Source organism: Polyodon spathula, chromosome 18, assembly GCF_017654505.1.
Source record: "Polyodon spathula isolate WHYD16114869_AA chromosome 18, ASM1765450v1, whole genome shotgun sequence".
Lineage (NCBI taxonomy): Eukaryota > Metazoa > Chordata > Actinopteri > Acipenseriformes > Polyodontidae > Polyodon > Polyodon spathula.
The window spans coordinates 21,148,648-21,163,866 of NC_054551.1; the positions used below are offsets into that span (position 1 = coordinate 21,148,648).

General features: G+C 34.4%; 1 protein-coding gene across 3 annotated transcripts in view; it reads left to right on the forward strand.

Annotated features, from left to right (window-relative positions):
* LOC121331274 (neuronal growth regulator 1-like) overlaps nt 1-15,219 on the forward strand; it is a 234,186-nt gene that overhangs the window by 106,247 nt on the left and 112,720 nt on the right. For all 3 annotated transcript variants that reach the window (XM_041278551.1, XM_041278552.1, XM_041278553.1), the window contains exon 3: nt 14,081-14,206. In XM_041278551.1, coding sequence (XP_041134485.1) covers nt 14,081-14,206 — 126 coding nt within the window. The remainder of the gene's footprint in view (nt 1-14,080; nt 14,207-15,219) is intronic.

Below are 15,219 nucleotides of genomic sequence, written 5' to 3' on the forward strand. Positions count from 1 at the left end.
TTTTATATATTTAAAATGAATGTAGTTTGCATAAAATAAAAATTGCATTTAAAAGAGAACTCTAATTCATCTCACTGCTGCTTTCTGCCTGCCTGACGGGTGGCTGTCATGTATTTTGAAGCAGCAAATAAAATTCACTGTGGGGTTCAGCATTTCAGAAAAAAAAAAAAAAAAAAAAAGGTCTTCTTACAAGTGATGAAAAACTGACAAAACTGAACCCTGGTACAGTTCTGGTATGATATTTTTACCTCAAGAATAATGCACAGAGCCCATGCAGAGCTCCCTGTGGAATCCGCAAAGATTGACATTTTCGCACAGCCAGGACGTGACCCTGCCCTCTCCTAACTTTATGATTCACCCTACACAGCATGTGGCCTTGCCTTTACCAGGTGATCCTCTCAGGATCCAATGTCCCTGTTCTATGGCGACATTCAATCAAACATTAAATTGCAGCTTATTAAAGCTGTATATTTTATGCAAAGCCCTTTCGATCTATACTGTGGTCTTGAAAGAGCATTTGCAGAAAGTGTAAGTAGCCGCAGTGTTAAGTTTGAACTATTTTATCCCTGCTTTTCTACACAATTGAATCCATTTATTTGTTTTGCCCTAGCCTCTGATGTTTTGTTTTTGTTTTTACTTTCAATTTCACACTTTCTTTCATGAAAAAAATACAGCAGAACAGCAGTGAGACAATATTGTTTCCTCTGGGTTTGCTGTGGAAGAATTCATATTTTATTTAACACAAACAAAAACATTCAAGATCTGAAAAAGTAATTGGTCCAGAAAGACAAAGCATAACACATGGGATTCTGTATTGACTTTTATTCTAGGGACATACATCATATTCAACATTGCAATATGTGTCTTTTATTTTATTTACCGTGCTTTACTTTAGATACAGGCTTGTTCCTATAAAAAAAAAAAAAAAAAAAAAACAGAACACTGCCCTTAAACTCCATTAGGTAATATAGGTCCAGGTTATCTTTATTTATAACAAGGAGTCAGCTCTCTATGAAAGGAAAAAAAAACAGAAGAAACGTATCAGTTTGCTTGTAAAACTGGAGCTGTTCTCTCTGTCGTCTGAACTATGACAGGAAACTGCAGGCCTTTGCTTCTGTAATTGGAATGTGGGTTGGCAGCTGGTGTAAAGTAATGGGATCCTGCAATTTAAATAGCACCTACCTACCTATCTGAACCTGTCAGCATTCATATATAGAAGCCATGTCTTCCATTGTATGCAGAGCCACCCTGCATTCTAATCCCGCAGATGCAGGCTTGCTCTTAATTCAAAGTGGCGCTCTTATGTACTTATTTATTCAGTTTTAAAACTTGTAAACAGGAGGAACCTCTGAGATCAAATGCTGCCTCTTATTCTTTGGACTGCCTGCAGGGCAGCTGCAGTAAATTATAATAAAACAAGCAAACATGGCAATCATACAGCAATAAATAGGTTGTGTGGGTAAAAAGCAAACAGACTGGGGGTTTTAAAGTTATTGTTTATCACAGTTTTAAAGACTTAGAAGGACCATATTAGTCTGTAGAAGGAAAGCTCTGGAACTTTGATGCAAAAAGGCAATTTTTAATTGGATCATTAGATTGTGCTGCTGGTATCTGCACAGGGATTAGGAAGACAAAAGCTGAACAAAATAAACATTCAATTGATATCAGCTACATTATTAGACTTTATTTAATTTATTTATATTTTTTTTACATAGAATGTCTTCTTGCCCTTAAAAAATATGAGCACAGGTAATTATAGAAATTATAAATGTTTTAAATTGTGCGCTGTGTGCTGCTTTAGACACAATGTTGAGGCATTATTATTGTGCAAACCCTTACAGAAAAGTCCCTTTGGGTTACCATTAAAGGTGCAATCTGCAATTTCCTAATCGGAAATTGGAGAGGTAATAATCAACGATAATTGACGCACTGACAACACTATTATAAAGCAAGATAAAAACAAATGACTTCACTGAAAACATGCATAGATATTTGAGCCTTCAAGTAAAACAACAGGGTGATTGATCAATGAATGTTTAATTGAGGCTAAAATAAAAAGTCATGCCAATCAATAACCAATTCATTGTTTCAGCTCTAGTTACCATAGTGTATTACCTTGAAGAAACACTGGCACCTTTAGCTCATCATAGCATTGCTGGCAATTTCAGCACAATGGATTTCTAAAAAGAAAAAAATATAGAACAGTGCTCCTAATAACAACATCACACTGGTCCTGGTGTGGCAATGTACTAGACTACCTGTGTGTATGGGTTCATTCCATTTTAAAAGCCACAGCATTGTCACTGAAGATGGTTAGAAATAGAGCACAGAACATGTTGCTTGTAAATTTGCTCGCTGGGAAATCTCAAGTGGATTTTACATTATTTCAACCAGACACCTATTTTGGAGAGATCATTATCTGATGCATGGCTGCTACACCAAATAATACTTTAGGTACCAGTCAGGATGAAGGGAAACTCCTGCAATAATACATGACTTCTAAATTTATTTTGGATCATATTCAAATATAAATACTATAAGTCAATTAAAAATAATTTCTCATTTCATCATTCGTTTTGAATAACTAAATCAAAGTTGCAGTTCATAAAAACCTTTTCGATAGTTTTAGAGAGGATTTATTAGTTTATTTTCACTGTTAACCCTAAGACAATGTTTATGAACACAATTTAAAATAAACAGTCCATGCACATACCATTACATACCCTAGAAAGGTTAAAACTGTGTATAAAACCGAGTGTTCATTGGACTATAGCCAAATGTAATCCGAAACAAAATGAGTCCATAACAAAAGTTTGGTGCAGATTAATTTCAGTGCCCAATCAAGGCAGTTATTGTGTTCACCTTACAGAGTGTGACAGAATGGAAGGATCCTTTTTTGAACGACCCTAAAAACTCCTTAAAAAGTTATTCATTAAAGTGTTTTGATTAAGGTCCAATGTGTATATAAAACATTCCTAAAATGATTCTTGACGTCAACTCCATTTTGTTATTATGACAAGGAAATTAAATTCAAAAGAAACCACTTTGAAAATTGTTACCTTTTCCCTGCTGTAGATATCTCGGCTATCTTTTCATCCTTCTATTTTTCATTATAAGTCATCACTGATTCCAAGGGCCATTTCGGTGAGCTGGTTTATCTACCTTGGTAAACCAAACATTGTTTTGGGGTTGCTGTAGTGATAGATACAATCATCAGACAAGTCCAACATTTTTTTTTTCATTTATGTTATCAGTCGCCATGACGATTTGTCAACAGTGACAGCAAGTACAAGTGCAGGGAATGAGAGTTTCAGTTTGACTTGTGGGCTTTCATCAGAATCTGTTTTAGTTTGGTTCCATTTAGATTGGAATCTTCGTGACACTTAAAAAAATACACTTTTGTTCATGGTGGGTTCTTGTTCAGTGTTCCATGATGAGAGTGTTTGTTTACCTCATTCTTCCATACTTTGTTTGTTCACGTTCCACAAAGACGTGTTCCACGCTATGTCATGTTGTGTGTCAAATAGACACTGCACCAGGGGGAAGGAAGGTCCTAAATAACAAGGATAACTTCCACAGTAAACATTAAATTTTTAGCCACCCCGTGTAGGTAAAATTCTTATTTTATAGACCCTTTACATTAACATGACATAAATACATAACAACAGAATAAGAATTCAGAAACAAACAGGAAAGCATGTCTTCAATATGTTTCAATTTGTGTTGCTTATTGTGAAGGATATTGGATATTATACTACATAATCTGATTGAATAATGGCAAGCAGGGAAATAGACAATTGGCTTGGCATTACCAAACAGATGCACACCAGTACTTGAATTAGTCAAACATCAAGTGATTAGGCAAGCAGATTACTCTTGCAACTTTTGCAAATATGGTGATTAGTGTTCAAATCCCTGGTGAACTTCACCGGTCTAAACTTTACATTTTCCACCCAAATCTATTAAAAGGAGTTTGTTGAATATGACATAAAGCAGCTATGACTAGTGACACATTTAAGTGGAAGCCAAGCTTCTTATCCGGGCCCTATATTTCAGTTTTTACTTTTTTATACTCATGGGTGAAATGTGTATATTTAGGGCTGCTTCCATCCAAATGGGAGATGTGTCATGATGTGCTGTTGTGATAATAGAATGCTACTGGTATATTTTTGTTGCTTTTCATGTATTTATTTCTGTAATAATAAAACAAAAGTGTTGCTGTAATATCTGTTAAGAGTCCAATGTCCACACTGTATCAACTTGCTATTACTATATTGTGCAAAGATGCATTTTGATAAATAATGTTCCCTTATTTGTGTTTGTGGTACACATATCAGGTCTCGTTCAAGAGGTTTTAAAAGAACGCTCTTATTTCTTCCACTGAACATTTTATAGTACTGTGTTGGCATTTCAGTGTTTAGAATGGCGTACCTTAATATAAAGAATCCGCAGTACTAGTGGATGGAGCCTATTCAGAAGAAAATCAAGCACAGTGCCATTCATTTAGCTGAGAAATGATTATAGGGAAATTGAATGGATAACATGTTTGCGTGTATAATAAAGGTAATGGACAAAAAAAATGTACTTGCATTAATAATACAGACACACACACACACACACACACACACACACACACACACACACACACACACACACACACACACACACAGTGTTGATTGAGTCTGTGTTCAATTGTTGAATTGTTCAAATTGTTTTTGTGTGGACTATATTGTGCTGTATATTGTTTTGATATGTAAATATACTAGCAATGCCTTCATGCTTCTTTAATAATGTAAACCCACATACTGTGCTTAGTGCTCAATTATTTTAAATTGTTATGTTATTAATAACTATTGTGACTATTCAAGACCTGTAATAAAAGTGCTATTGTGTTTTCTAACAGTAGTAAGTGGTTAAAAAGCACCATGGTCACAATGATTGGGTCTCATGAACTAATTTCCAATTCTTAGTCATCTCATTACTGTTCTCCTTGTCCCTCCCCTCAAATGATCTTCTTGATACATTGTGTTGCCATTGCTGATGTTGTTGTTCTAGGGTTTCTTCAGGGCAATGATATTATAATTGCAGTTCAATTATATATATATATATATATATTACACGTAAACAGCTCAAGTGAACGGATCCAAACCAGGTATTCCCTGGTTTATAATAATTACTAAATATAATATATATACGTTTAATAGTTATATATATATATAATATCTATATATACTTATATATATATATAGATATATGAATATCCGAAAATCCGAAAGCCAGGTGACATCCCAATTAGAACAGGTATAATCCGATTAATATTTTAATATTATAATAAACCATCATACATTAAAAAAACAAAAAAACAAAACAAAGCAATGGGCAGAAGGCAGCCTTACACAGTGATATTAAGAAAATTGCTTATTTTATCAGCAAAAGCTAGGCATCTCTTTATCATCATAGCTAGCCGTAGGTTTGCAGTGATTTGTAGGAGCCTCAATATTCATGAGGCTTTGGACTGAAACACATTGCAAGCTATCAGCACTCAAGTTCATGTTTGCTTGACTAGAAGTAATGGTGTATTTGGAGCAGTTATTATATTTATCAGTCAGTTTTTCAGAGTAATATTTTTATAGAGATAAGTAAATGAGAGAGGGTAACTACTTTCTGGTCTCAAACTCAACAGGTAGAAATGACGGTACACAGGAAAGCCATTAAGTCTGAATACTAGATCTAAAAGCATATGTAAAGAATTTAAATGAATTTTAGAGGAACCACAGAGAGAAATAAATACATATCTAAGTAATACGATGGTGTCACTGAAGTAAAAATTTGTGCATCATATAAAACCATACTACAATAGATGTAGATATATATATATATATATATATATATATATATATATATATATATATATATATAGCCTTAATATATTGCCTTGGTAATGCGAGATTTACCATTTTTTTTATAAATACAGAAAAGAGAAATCGATACAGTTTATGAATATTTATTTATAAATTTGAAGTATAACCTTCCGCAACAGAAAATAGTTCCTATGAACTTTTAACATTCACAATATTTTCTCTTTTGTTGTTTTGAGTTTCAACTTTCTAAATAAGGACTTTTAAACAACAAACAACAAAAAAAAAAAAAAAAAAAAAAAAAAAAAACCTTGCTTAAATGTGCTTCGGTTCATTTTTCTGACTTTAAAGGACTTTTAAATAGTAAAAAAAAAATACTTGCTTAGTTGTGTTTCGGTTCATTTGTAGACATTATTTTGAATATTGACGTTAAGTGTACAGTCATTAAAATAACAGTCAATTGCAGCAGTAACTGAGGCATTGAAAAAAGGCATTTAAGAAGTATAATCATATTTCCCCAGACTGTTGCTGCAGCTAGCAAGTGAGAGTGCCCAGTACTTAACTATGCAGAGAGGTCTTGGATCTGCATAGCTACTTGAAGATGCTCTGTTTTGTACTGTTATAATGAAAATAAAACTAAAAGGCTTACAGCACAGCATAAAATTACATGAATATTTTCCAACCATTTGATAGCAGCTAGTTTACACTCTGTAGAGTATGAGTTTATATGCCCTCTTTCATGCAGAGAAGTCTTGGATCTGCATAGCTACCATACATCGGAAGACTTGAAGGTGCTCTGTTTTGTTTTGATGCAATGAAAATAAAACTAAAATGCAAGCGAAATATATTTATTTATTTTATTTTCCAGTTGTAATATGTAGGTTTTCATCGGCCAGACAGGCTTTGCGAGGTTGAAAGCTTTGATACTGTAACAAGGGCATAACGCAGTTCACGGTAAGTGGTTTTACACAGAACTGTAAACCCACAAGAGATATACAACATGACAGACCAGACACAGCAAAAAACAATAATAATAAAAACTACTTAGCTTTGTTCTAATCTGTTTTCATAACAAATGAATCTCTTCGTAGTGGTCTGTTTCACATTTTATTTGATTTCAGATGAGGTGCAGTGATGCAAAATAAGCTCAGGTCTAGAGATTTGCCTTTTTTTTTTTTTTTTTTAACCTAAGTAGTTCGAAACTGTTACTGTATCGTGGATAGCGTCACGGCTTGGAACCCTGAATTGACCAATCAGCATGCAGCATTCTAACAATCCATTTTATAATATAAAGTTTACAGTATAGCACAAAATTACATGAATCATTTTCAACCATTTGATAGCAACTAGTTTAAACTCTGTAGGGTGTGAGTCTATATGCCCTCTTTTACGCATGTTCTTAATTTTAGCAATTCAGTAGGAAACTTGTACCTGTTCTGTTCAGTTTTCAAATAGTCTTTGGTTTCAGTATAACAACCGTTTAGTCATTTTGCAACTCAGTCACCTAATGACATACTTAATTGGTTATTATTGAGATCAGGGGTGAAATTCTCAACAAAAAGTGCAGGTACGTATATGTACTGTTGGGTGTAAACATTAAAAGAAATTTGACAATTTGAGTGCCAATGAATAAATACTTTTAAAATGTATAGATATTGTTAATAAAAATAAGCCTTAAAAAACAACTGATAAAACAGAGTGAATACCCCATAAACTAAGAAGCTGAAAATACGGAAAACTTTGTACCCTCTGCATGTGTCACTCAGTCATGTACTGTAATATAACACTTAAGTGAAACCTTAAATGATAAATATTAATCAATATTACACTATGCAGTAACTGCTGTAGAGAGGCAGTTCTGTTTCAAGATATCCTAAAAAAGATATTACAAAAAAAAGCAAACAAACAAACAAAAAAAACGCTATTAAAACAATTATACAAAAAGGTCTTGGTTCAAACAATAAAGGTTGCAGTTTTTAATGTAACAGGCACTGCTATTAAAAAATAGTGGGTGCATTTAGCCGCTACAGCCTTCATCAACATTGGAGAAGTGAAATAAAGATGTACTGTTATTGATATACAAATGATATGTTTTTTTTTTTTTTTTTTTTTAAATGTTACATTCGATCAACAATAGTAAATACTGTTGTAGCTTAACAACTGCTCCCAATTAAAAAAATTAAAAAAAAACCACTACATTTAAATTATAAAGTTCCAGCTAGACTTATCGTGTAATCCATTACTGAAAGTATAATTTCTTCTCTTGCAGAATGGTCAATCAACATCTGAATCATTAATCAACTGAACTTATGAAGAGTTTAATTTAAAATGACAAAACTTTACCTAGCTAGTATGGACACAAGCATGACTTTAATTTATATCTTCAAGGGAGTAACATTAAAAAAACGTGGTAACTTACTAGTCTCATCGTGTACATTAGTAGCTCTGTAGAGCGGTTCCCAGAATTCATTAATACACACATTTTACTTTTAAATGGATTTTATTTTATATGCCCCCAAAACAACTGTTTTCCAAATTCAAAAAACAAAAAAAAACTATAAATTAGGAGACTAAATTAAACAGTAAATTTACTTCAGATGTCGTTTATTCAATGAACCGCCTTGCTTTCCATTTCTTAAAGAATTAGTAGTGGATCAGGGTAGGGTACTGACAACGCTATTGACAAATCATATAAATCCACAGGTGGATGAAACTGACCAAAGCTACCAAATAACCTCCTCATGATCTTGTTGCCAAGAACTAAGCTAAAATAAGTCCCGGTACTGAGTACCGGTTGAGTACAAGCACTATTTCACCCCTGATTGGAGTACAGTTGTGTGTGGCATATATCCAAATGAATGGCACAACAGTGTTTATATTAATGAGGGACTACTGTACTAATAACATTAATAAATAACATTAAGATCATCCAACTTGACTACCTGGCACAAGTCTGTGAAAGTAAGGTTAGTTTTAATAGCGACAACAGATTCAGCTTCCGTAAGTGAAGAATTCCACTGTTGAGGACGCAGTATAATAAAGAAAAACTACACAGTGTGCTTCTGGTGGTCTAGAGGAGAACTGCTCAGCAACCAAGATTATCAAGGTCAAGTTCATTTTAAGCTTTCACTGTGCTGCTGAACCTAACTAGGTATTATGCTAACGGTGTGTAATAGGAAGTATTCTGCATACATCATATGAGTGTCAAAGTTGCATTGCAAAATTAAACTGGGCTTTTTAACAAACTGTGATTGGTACAACCCAATTTGAAAAGGCCTATTACAACTTGCAGTGAATATTATAAAATGTGACATGGCCTTACCTAAAGCATTTCTATACAGTACACCCTCGCTATAACGCCCTTCACTATAACGAACCACACAGACATCTCTGTGAATACAGGTTGTCAAAAAGCACTCTGTTTTTGGGCATGTTGAGCAACCAAGTGGCAAAGAAAAAATTGATTGAAGAAAAAAAAACTTGAGGACCTGATTAACTTTTCATGTCGGGTTGATTTGGAATAAAAACCCATCTTGGGATTCTTGCATGTTGGATTAAGATTTGGTGCACTTTGAAACAATTTGTGTCAGATTGATTTTGAATAAAAGCTTCAATTTGGGATTTTTGCTTTTTATACTGCGTTTTAATTCTTTAATGAATAGGATAAAGCAAAGGCAGAATACTACTTACATGAAATGAACAGGTACATGTAATTCTACTTTTATTCAAAATCTCATCTCATTAATTTACTCTAACAGTTTGTCGTTCATTTTTATTGTTCTTTCACAATAGTTAACCCCTCGATATAATGGGCAAAAGGCTGAGACCCTGACAGGTTTGTTATAGCGAGGGTGTACTGTATTACTAAACACAACATTTGTCCCTATCCGCAAAACAAAAGGACTGCTTTAAAAAATGTTTTTGTTAAGGACATTTTTTAAAAACCCATTTTGAATAATTAAATCAAGTTCATGAAACTGTTTTAGAGAAAGTTAGAGGGTAGGTTATTTTTCAATTTTCCAAGCACAGTTTAACCAACGAGAAACAAGGTTTTGTGAATAGGGATGATTATTAAAAAATTGTTTGTACAATGTGACTTCATCTAGATGCAAGGACACTGCTTAGAATATCAATCAGTGTCATTTTGAAACTAATCTGTGCTATTGTCTATTTCTTTTTATTATAGTTCCTATCCTCCTGCAATTTTTCTTAGTGTGCTAGCATTTGGAACGATTTCCAAAATGCAACATCCAAGTGGCCATTCAACTGTAAACCCGTGACATTCAGCAGAGAACTACAGAAATGATTGATGGTTACTTATTTAGAACAAGGAAGAGAGTTAGACTTTATCCAATAAAGCGCATCGACCAGAAAGGCTTTGCGAGGTTGAAAGCACCCTTGATGCAAGCACCATTAGGTTAAACCCAACATGTAAACTGGGGAAATGTAATTGAAATCTCAGTATCAAAGGATAGGAAGGGGATATCGAGATCTGTCTTTATCTCTGAAAGTTTAATTGCTTGGAACTAGTAATAAGACAGGGGTATTTTAAAGTGTACAATACCATTCATTTAAGAAAGAAGACAAGCAAGAGATTACATAGAGCACTCTTCAGTCCTGGAGTGGAGTGTGGAATTGAGAGTATAGACATTTACAGTTAAATTGGTTACAGTTCAACTCCTGAAAGGTCAAAGGATGAGAGGTCAGAAAGAAGGATGAAGAATATTAATGAGGGAACAACAATGAGGGAACAACTGACCGTTTTTGAAAGCATGTAAAGGAAATATGATAGAAGAGGAATAATATGTACCCCCCCCCCCCCCCCCCCAAAAAAAAAAAAACACATTCCCTTTGTTGTGATATCGGAAAAATATGTACCCAAGTCATTGTCAGAGATACATTGGGGTTCATGTATAGAGGCTGTACGCCTTTAAGAAGAAAGATATGATGGGATATCAGCTGAGCCCCTTGTCAGCTGATATACAAATGCTTCCTTGAAGAGTAACACCAGCAGAATAAGGTAACGCCAGTTTTGTGCAACAGTTGTGATGGTGGCCAAACGTGTGCGAGTACTGTTGTGTAAAAAATTGCTTAAAGTCAACAGTTGCATTCAAGAAATTTAGAACAAGAAAAGTGAAAATCAAAATACACATAAGGTTTGTGTGCTGCACACGTCGTGCCATTAACAAAATGCCCTGAAAACTTAACATAAAGAAAATCATTTTAATGAAGGGCTGTAATGCAGCAAAAAGCTTTTTTGTGTGTGTGTGTGTGTGTGTGTGTGTGTGTGTGTGTGTGTGTGTGTGTATATATATATATATATATATATATATATATATATATATATATATAGACAGACAAGCATTCTCTTTAGCAGCCGCAGCATTGTTTATAGTCAGGAGTTTAACGATGATTTAGTCACACAGCAGACAGCAGATTCCCTGGCTAGATGACAGGCTGATAATATCTCCTCAGCCAAAGAAGCAAGAGTGGTAATTTAATGAAAAACAGTATGTAGCGTGAGTTTGTAATAAAGCAGACCAGAAACGTCAAAACAGAACGAAGAAAATACCTGGGACTGTAATTAGGAAGTGTACTGCTTAGGAAAAAAACAAACACAAAAAACCTAAATATTTAGGGAATTAAAAACGAAATATACAGCAGCTTACTTGACTGCAGTAAAGTAATCTGCCATTCACCTACATTGGCAATATTTTTAAATAAATTAAAAAAACACTTTTATAATAGGCCTTTTATATCTTTATAATATTTATTTTTCATATAGTTTTATTCCTATTTATTCGATCTGAGTTCTCCATCTGTTGTTTTTATTTGCTTTCATTTTAAAATGTTGTTTTCTCTTGCTGTTTTTATGTTTATATTGTTTTTATTGTACTAAATGTACTTCTGAATGTCCCTTTTCTTGTTAAAAGTGCCTTGGGATGACTTGCCATGAAAGAAGCTTAATAAATAAAATTAGATTTGATTTGATTTGATTCACTAAAATAGCACTCAGATTGTGCTAATAAAAATATCTACAATATATGGCAAGGTGCTTGCTGTGCTGCATTCAATATAAAAAAATACAGTGCACTCTGTTTATGAGAATCACTGATATAATAATCAACTGCATATAGTGATCAAAACCACTGGGACAAAATCATTCCTATACTAACCAATGTAAAACAATCAGCTTGCAAGAATCAAGCAATCTGCTTAAAAGAATCATTTCCAGGCAAACTGACTCCATGAAATACGTTACATGATAAAGTGCAATGATGTGTACAGCCAGTAAAAGCTGTTTGATCACATCACGTGTGATTAGACATGTACACAGAGTGGATTGTGCAATTAGGCAGGAAACACTGCATCACTGACATCATGACTGCGCCACTGCATTGTGCAGGTATGTTTTTTGTGTTCTCTATTAGTGAAAATGTGTTTCAATAAAGTGAATACACATTCATTGAATACATACTGAGTACAACAGTGTTATTGTGTGATAGGCATGTAGGGGAGTGGAATTGAGGCACGGGGAGGAAGAGGAGGAGGAGGAGGGACGGATTGCAGAGCTTTGCATCTCCACTTAATGAAAAACTGAGATTTGCATCGCAACAGAAAATAAGTAAGCCACAGATGCTTAAACGCAGTGGTAGTCCTGACAGTAAAATACTGTACTGTAATGTCATTTTAATTCAAAGCCATTGCACATAACACTGCACAACAGTTAAACTAGGCACCCTCACGAAACGATCGCTTCTTAAGTGTATTTCAGCCTTGAGTAAACATAATTGTGATCATATAGCAAGCTGCTTTCCCACAAGGACATGTTTTGATGTATTGTCCTCAGTGATTGAGCACAATTGACATCTCTATACTGTATTTAAACTGCTGATGGCACGCTTTTGCTAATTGCAATGTGACAGAGTGGCTGAGGACAGTGTAAATGATCAGGCTGGAGTCTTGATGTACAGTTTTAAACCAGTGCTGGTTTTATTTTTCTTACACTGTGGTGGCGAAACAGCTGCTAATATAACAAACAAAATAAACCTAGCTCTCAGCTGGAGCACTAAGTAAACAATACTCTGTGTGGAACAAACACTAGATCTTTTACTTACGTTTTGGTTTTTTTCTTTCTCTGTACCCCCCATCACAAAGCTGCGGGCTAAGCCCTTTTTATCAAGGTGCCATTAACTTTAACAAGCAGACAGTTAACCAACTGGCCATTATACTTAATTCTTTAAGGAAAAGCAGCTCTGGATTTTACGTGGGCATGTTTACATGCGGGAACTCGTGACATCCGCGAACATCCAAAATGCAACAGTGTACATTGTATATATTAAATATATGTTGCCCTGCATGCAACAACCTCCCCAACAAACTGACACACATCAAAAACATGGATGCCACATTAGACATTGACCATGGCAGTGGAATTCATAACAGTACAGTAAGGTCTTGGTGCCACTATTATGCGTCTGTCTCCTACAGTGCCCAGATATACACGACCCCCCCAATTACACTGCCATGGCAGTAGACCTCATACACCCAGTGGACCGTGATGATGGATGTCTCTTGTGTTATCTGTAGAGAGTTGTATGTTATTTCTCTTAACTGATGATGGCTGCCTGTGGTTGCTTGTGTTGCCTTGCCCCTTCCACTGCTTGTAAAGGGGTGGGAGGGAATGCAGAGTTAAGGTTAAAAACCCCAACATCGCATTTCCCTATGTTTGTTGTTTTAATATCAATGCATAATTAAGTTTTTTGCAAATATATATATATATATATATATATATATATATATATATATATATATATATATATATATATGCTAACTGGGGTCTGTGAAACCAGCCACATACATTTTAAGACAAAGGAGTTAGGGAAAATTGCACTTCACTTGAAGAACTTCGAAGTGTCATATATTTGGAGTTAGAAATTTTAGAAATTGTTCTAAAATCAGCGTGCAGTGTTGCTACTTATAATTGGTGGTGAGCTCAGCAGAACCCATGTTCTTAAAAAAGAAAATATGTATCTTTATCCTTGGAGTATTTGATATTTAATGTGTTATTGCTATTTCTAAAATATAAAAAGGTATTTTTTTATTTTTTTTTGGCAGCAATGTTGAGACATGCTTGAAATGTTTTTCATTCTTAATGACCAGTCCTACAGACTGTTTGTAAAGCCAACAGATCATTCATCATCTTATTTGTGTCTTTCCAGTTCCCCCGAAGATCTATGACATCTCTTCTGACATTGTTGTTAATGAAGGCACCAACATCACACTTATTTGCCTGGCCAGTGGGAAACCGGAGCCTTCCATCTCTTGGAGACATATAACCCCATTAGGTGAGCATGAAGCATGTAGAATCCCGTAGATACAATAATATCTTTTAATTGGAACCTGCCATAACCATAGACACGTATCTATGTAGATGTTCTGTCACAGTAGCCAGTAGTTTCCCCTTAAGGGAATACAGAAGAGATGTATCCTTAAGAACTAATGATACATTTGCATGTCACTGACAAAGATTGTTATCCAGTGTCCCTGCTGTTTTAATAACATAGAAAACTCTTAAATATAACTGGATACAAATGTTTAACTGCATTACTTTTAAAGAGGTTTTAAAAGGAAACTGAACCATATTCACAGTATCGCTTTACTTAGAGATTTATGAGCTTCAGTGTCATTGTATTTGTTTTATTTAACCTTTCCTTTGCTTTTTATGATGTTTGCAAATGTGTTGAGCGGTTCTGGGTTCTATATAGAGTTATTATATTTCTCTATTTCTGTTTTCACCTTTCTGATTGACCAAACGGCATAAAAAGACAAGGGAATGGCAAAAAAGATAAAAATGACATTTGAAGCTGTTTGTTCTTTAAAGCCATTAACAATAAACATGTTGTCAAAGCTTAGAGGTGTATATATTTCCAATGATGGAAACCATCAGTTAAAGATATAAATGTAATAATGATCAGAATCAGATTATTACATATTTATGATTAAAAAACGTCTGAACTGAAACAGTACAGCGTGTTGCAGATGAAAGTGAAATGAATTATGTCAGGGGCACTATCTACATGTGAAAAATAAAACCTTGCATCCAGCTGTTTCCACGACCAATGTGATTACATTTTTTAAATACAAGGCAAAATGTCAGACATACACGCCTGCATGATTAAAAACTAGAAAAACAGTGCAGGTCCACACAAGAGTATTTGATTCTATGTACAGTAAATGGGTTTAGACAGGTTTTTTTTTTTTTTTAAATTTAATTTAGCGGTGATCACTTCTAACATTGAGAGAAACACAGTCAGATTAATAAGAAAGAAAAGGGTTCAAGTATACTTTAAAATCATCA